Source organism: Triticum aestivum, chromosome 4D (genome assembly GCF_018294505.1).
Source record: "Triticum aestivum cultivar Chinese Spring chromosome 4D, IWGSC CS RefSeq v2.1, whole genome shotgun sequence".
NCBI classification, from domain to species: Eukaryota; Viridiplantae; Streptophyta; class Magnoliopsida; order Poales; family Poaceae; genus Triticum; species Triticum aestivum.
In genome coordinates this window covers 467,280,043-467,286,112 of record NC_057805.1, presented here as the reverse complement: position 1 = coordinate 467,286,112, position 6,070 = coordinate 467,280,043, and the positions used below count along the sequence as shown (strand labels likewise).

Below are 6,070 nucleotides of genomic sequence, written 5' to 3'. Positions count from 1 at the left end.
CAACAACGCTTTCAAGAACGAAGACACTCAAGCGCCGCCATCACCGGATCCAGACACAAGGCCATAATCTAAGTTTTCATCCTCAAGAAATTGTCTGAGCAATGCCTTCAACAAGAGAACGACTAACTAAGTAAGGAAACCATTGCCATCGCTTTCGTCCTAGAACTCGAGACCGAGTGCTCGATAGCACCACCATCGTGGTCACTCATGTGTTGTCGCCGCCATTTTTTTGCGATCCCAACAACTATTCACGATGCGACACCACCCCTCTTCGCCAAGCCGTCGTCCATAATTTGTATCTCACCTTCTAAGTCAACCACCGGATCTGGAGAGATGAATCCTCCCGTAAACCTCTTGATGACCACCGCCGTCGTGGATCCGTAGGAAGTCGCTACAGTACAGTTTACAGTCACCACCTTTTGCGCGATCAAATCTGAATCATCACCACCAAGACGTGGGCCGTAGCACCACCAGTCGGCCCCCGCACGCGCAGAAGGCCAGCACCTCGCAACGTAACAACTTGCTAGTAGCTTTATTTATAAAGCAGGACGAAAATGTTTCCCATAATATAACAACTTGCAGCACGGTACAATACCGATGAAGCATATTACGTACGTTTTTTAGAGAAAATGCATCAGCCAGCCTGAAATGGGAATCGAGCCTAGCTCGATTTGAATTAACAAAGCCATCAACCGGCTAGAATTACAGATCACACGGAACCGACGAAAGGAAATACAACCCGGTAAGATACATATGCATTAGAAATCAGCTAATATAATCTCAAACGCTACAAACTAGAAGGATAAATCAGAGAAGCACGTAGCTGAAGACATCGAGGCTCTCCTCCAAGAACGAAGCACCAGGGAACTAGGACCATGCTGGCACAGAGGAGAAGGGATGGCCGACATCAACAGGGAATGTGATCACCAAACAACTACGAAACTCGGCACGGAAGACACAACCTCCTCGTGGCCTCGCCTAGCTCGATAAGCGCCGCACTGTCGAAAGATGGAGATGTTTCACCTAGAACAACAATGGTTGCAGCCGGAAGATGGCCACATAGAGAGGATCCACGCACAGCCGACGAGCCGCCAAAGCTTCCCTCAAGCAGAATTGCCCACGGCTCGGCCGCAGAAGAGGGATAGCATCATGCTTGGACAAAGAGGACACACCATGGCCGCCACCAAACGCACCTCAACAACGCTCACCAACCAAACAACTCTCAAAGACGGCGCCTTTAAAAAGAAGAACGGCACCAAGAGCACCGCCGCCGCCCACCAAGGGTAGGGCTTTCACCCGGGAGGCTAGATGATGGTGGGTGGAGGGAGGCTGAGCACGCTGCCGACGCGGCCAGCCATGGCCGGCCATGGATTTCTCCTGGTCAGGCTCCACACCCCCATCCCACCCGCAGCACGGAGGTCGAAATAAGTGCAGTAGTTCAGCATATTAAGTAGAGTACGTCTATAGAAATTCTTATTAGCGATATTATTAGCTATAGATGCGGTCGACCGCTCGTCTGTTGATGCGGTCGAGTAAATGTAGTTATTGTTCCTAGTAGTCCCGCTTGTTGTTTGGCGCGAAGAGCTCGGCGATCCAGTTGGCCTTGCGGTGCGTGGCGGAGCTCAGGTCAGCGCACATGCCGTCGCCGTCGTGGATGCTGTAGGTGGAGATGCAGTGGCGGCGGTAGAACCGCGTGGTGCGGCGCATGGCGTCGGCCTCGCCGGCGACGTGCCCCATCATGGCCTTCACCGTCGGCAGCTCGAACCGTCCCTCCAGCAGCCCCGCCAGCCATCGGCATCGCAGCTCGGATGTGCGCAGGTTCGACGCGCTCTCCACGAACCCCACGAACGCCATGTTCGGGATCAGCGGGTGGATCGTGCCGCTGCACAAACACATCAGTCATCAGCCAGTGGCCACTGGTTACATGCACGTGTAGCTAGACGACATACTTGTACTATACACGTACTGGTAGAGCGGTATCATGGAGGACTTGTTGACGAGGAGGCCGCGGAAGGGCTTGGGGAGGACCTCCCGGAGCTTGTCCGTGCCCTCGAAGCCGGTGGCGAGGAAGACGAGGTCGGCCTCCACCTCCGTGCCGTCTTCGAGGACGACGCCGTTCTCCGAGAGCCACCACCCGTCGGGGGCCCTCTTGAAGCGCACCAGGCCGCGGTCCGCCATGTCGAAGAAGCCCTCCGGGAGGAAGGCCAGTTGGCAGCTGGCGTAGTCCTCGACGAAGGGGTGGTCCGGCGTCAGACCGTACTTTCCCAGCGGCAGCTTCCATGACAGGTATGACTCGATGAACTTCGACACCCCTGCCCGCTGCACCACCAAAATTCATGCATGCATGCATGGTTGGTGCTGTCATGACAAAGTTGTGCAAGCATGGTTTGTGCAATAAGTAATGTTCTTCACGCCTGCGAATTATGACGTACACATACATACCAGTGGGCTCATGAGGCGGCAGAGGAGGGATCTGAAGAAGCCCTGGTTGGGCCGCTCGTAGAAGAGTTGGGAGAAGCGTGTCGAGTAAAACAGGAAGAATGGCAAGCCCCAGATGGAGTATGACGGCACCATCCAATGCAGGGTCCGCACCAGCATCGTGCACGCCTGGCCGCCGTCGCCTTCAAACAAAGAAAACAAGGTTTTGCTATTCAGTTTTGCTTAGTCTAAGTTGACTGAGACTTTTGTTATGTCTCAGTTGATGCTATCTTCCTTTGATTTTGCATGGAAATTCGTACAAAAAATTTATTTTCAGTTTTTTTTTATTCTTACATACTATATCACTTGACCGAGACTTGGTTAAGTCTCAGTCGACTTAGACCTAGCCACACCCTTTGCTATTTATCAGCTACCTGAAATTTTATCTTGCATGCAGTCACCTTCCTCCTTCCCCCCTTTCTTCCTTCACACCGGACCTGGCCAGAGAAGTCGCTGGAGAAGACAACCCCACTATCTATCGTTAGGGGTGGGGCGAAGCCATGGCCCATTATCCGACGTTAGGGGGGGTGGTGGTGGTGGGGGGGGGGGGGGTGCAGGGGATTGCCGGGGTTGTTCTCTGTTGCGGCGAGGCCTAGATGGATGGCGGGGGCGGAGAGGTTGTGCGCGGTAGCGCCAACCGGCCCGGGTGATGGAGGCTGACGGTTAGCACGAGGCAGGCCGGCGGTGTCACGAGGAAGAAGAGAGGGAGGTAGAAGATGAACAATGCGCAATCTATTTTTGATCATTGGATGAAGACCTAACGGCTCTGGTTGAAAATGACTGATGGACTTTTATTTTCAGGTACCTAACTTATAGTTGGCCCCAACAAAAAAAGCAAAGCAAACACAATCGGTTAATCGACCGATCCATGTTTTAGGAGATGTGTAAAGTGCATTTTCAACCCTCAACTTAGAAATGTGGTTTTTGTCCCTGATTTTTTTAGTGCAACCTCCCAACTCTCAAGTCTTTGACAGACTTTCCTTGGTCAAACGTGATTTTAACTTGATGTGGCACAGTTTTGGCCACATCTTAGTGCAACCTTCCTGCCCCAACACTTAATATCGAATAGTAGATTCCTCGACCAAAACCTGGTTTAATCTTAGGAGAATTTGGACAAAATTTACTCTTAGGAGAATTGTCATAAGTTGAGGGATAACAAAATGCACTTCCTCTTGGGAGAATTTGGACACACAGTAGAAGCTAGCTAACTATGGGAGTATGCTTTTACGCACCTTGGTTTGCCTGAACACATTCGTTGGCTAGATCGATAGCGCTCTTCTTGTACCCAACCACCACAGCCTTCTTTCCTCTCATCAGCTCAACGGTCTCCTCCTTGCTCAGCTTGCAGTACTCCAGCGAGTGCATCACCGTCCCCTTGAACACCTCCGGCCCCTTCCCCGGCGGGAACACCGGCATCCGCCGCACGTCGCCGTACTTCCCCGTGCACATCACCACGAACTCGAACTTGTAATACTGCACATTCCCGTGGCAAAATATGCACGTGAGATCAATTGAATTGATCTGAACACGGTGCTAAGTATCTCGAAACAAGCATGCAAGACATGTCAAAGTATATATGGTACCTGAACGGTGTTGGAGTCGCCGGTGACGATGCCGACCTCCCACATGGGCTTGCCACGGAGAGGATTCTTGCCGGTGCCGCTCCACAGCTCGGTGAACCCGGCCTCGGCGCCGCCGAGGAACTTGATGTCCACCACCTTGGACCCGAACGAGATGTAGCGCCAGAGATCGAACTCGTCGGCGTAGCCCTCGAGGTAGTCGACGACCTCGGTGTGGGTCGGGAACGCCGGGTCGTCACGGTTGCGCCATGAGTAGTCGGAGAACTCGTAGTTCGCGCGTGGCGTCTGGAGCCGCGTGGTGCGGTACACGCAGTGCTTCCACACCCCGCCCACGGACGGCGTCGCCTCGAACACCACGGGGTCGTAGGCCGCCATCTGCTTGGCGGCCGCGAGCCCGCTGATCCCGCTGCCGATGATGGCCACACGGGACACCGGAGGCACGGCCTCCCTCGTGGCCCGTGCTGCTTGTCCTTGCGCCATGGCCGTGGACGACTCGAGGTGATGGATGGAGCTCTGGTTGTGTGTGGTGAACTTGTGATCGATTGATGTGTGTGCAAGAGAGAACTGCTTGTTGGTGTCGATAAGAAGAAGGCTTGAGGGTATTTATAGGGATTTTGCTTTGCATAAAGGAAGTAAGACCCCTGCATAGCATGCATGCTGCTACACCGGCCGTGACAGAAATTAGAGTCCCAACGCAAAGTCATGATCACACCTTCGCTAGACCAGGGGCGTACAGACTAGGCATGGATGCATGATCAGACTCATGGATACCATGCAGCGGCATCTACTGGTTGAGCGATGCGGCGCCTTGTTCTCTGCCCACGCCATAGGAATCTGCATGAGACGAGGCATTCACGTGAGGTAGTAGTATTTCTCTCCATTGCATGCATGCGGGCACTCGGCACGGACGAGGATCCCCTGCTGTGCGGCAGGGTGCCGTTCCGTCACTGACTCGTGGGCCCGACTAAAACTTGGCCCACCTGTCAGTGGCCCAACGGCAGGCTCCCTCCACTCGGCACTCGACGTAGTCCCGGCTTAGGGTAGTGTGCCAAAGCGCTCAGGAGTCAGCACAAAAAGGGAAAACTTGTGTGAGATCTTATATTAGGTGAGATGAATGAGATTGATTTTTTTGGAAGAAAAATGTTCAAACATTCTTAAAAAAAATTTGTATACACACATCAATGTTTTGATCTACAACCTCAAAAAAAATGCAGCTCCTAATTCGACCTAATTTCCTTTTTGGTAGAGTTGTCGATATACTTTTCGCAAAAAAAGAGTTGTCGATATACATTTATCAACGGGGACGCCGCGCTGTCATGGTATTCCTGCTTTAGCGGCTTGGTGCCATGGTCTTCAAGATCTTGACAACGTTAAGTAGTGCAACAAGGTAACTAGTAAATTGAGCGCTTTGATAAGTTATCATCCGCCTGAATTATATATGCCACCATCAAAAGTCAGCACGAGTGCACACGCATCACCTAAAACCGTTTAAACGTTGCTATAAAAGAGTACATACGATTAAAAAAATGCACACACTGTATATTTATTATGTCCATAGATGTAGGGGCTGTTTGGTTTATGACTATGGTTGCCACATGTTGCCACACCTAAGGTTAGGCAACTTTGACCAACTTAGGAGGGTGTTTAGTTCAAGTCTTACCTTAGGCAATATACTTTTTGCCACACTAGGGCCCCACATGACATATACTCAAAAAGTGTGGCAAGATTTCCTTAGGCTTGCCAACTTGTGGCTCTCATTTTGAAGAACTAACCAAGGCAAGTGTGGCAAGAAATGTGTGGCAACATGTGGCACTTCTAGGCCTAGAACCAAACAGCCCCGTAAACTCCAACCTATAAGCAAAACCGAGGAGGCTGCCGGGGTGAAAGACCGGGTGCACTGCCGGCGTGGGTGTGGTGGGCCTGCCGATCTGATTCATAGGGGAGTGTGACACCGGACACATACAACTACCGAAATAACCATAGGGGTCGCGGATCAAATATACTAGACCTAT

The 6,070-nt window shown here is 52.0% G+C and overlaps 1 protein-coding gene across 1 annotated transcript; it reads right to left on the bottom strand.

Moving 5' to 3' along the window:
* Positions 1 to 726: 726 nt before the first annotated feature.
* On the bottom strand, positions 727 to 4,617 carry LOC123100348 (probable flavin-containing monooxygenase 1). Its single transcript, XM_044522286.1, has 5 exons — positions 4,062 to 4,617; positions 3,711 to 3,951; positions 2,443 to 2,621; positions 1,967 to 2,319; positions 727 to 1,882 (listed from the first exon to the last, which is right to left on the bottom strand). Exons 1-5 carry the CDS (start codon positions 4,536 to 4,538, stop codon positions 1,552 to 1,554), a joined length of 1,581 nt encoding a protein of 526 aa, XP_044378221.1. The 5' UTR covers positions 4,539 to 4,617; the 3' UTR covers positions 727 to 1,551.
* Positions 4,618 to 6,070: the final 1,453 nt, after the last annotated feature.

Excerpts from the sequence above, each read along its gene's own strand:
- LOC123100348 (XM_044522286.1), bottom strand. The coding sequence starts at position 4,538 with ATGGCGCAAGGACAAGCAGCACGGGCCACGAGGGAGGCCGTGCCTCCG. Across the intron at positions 2,622-3,710 it reads ATGTGTTCAGGCAAACCAAG|GCGACGGCGGCCAGGCGTGC; the intron begins GTGCGTAAAAGC and ends CTTTGTTTGAAG. Across the intron at positions 1,883-1,966 it reads TCCATGATACCGCTCTACCA|CGGCACGATCCACCCGCTGA; the intron begins GTACGTGTATAG and ends GTGTTTGTGCAG.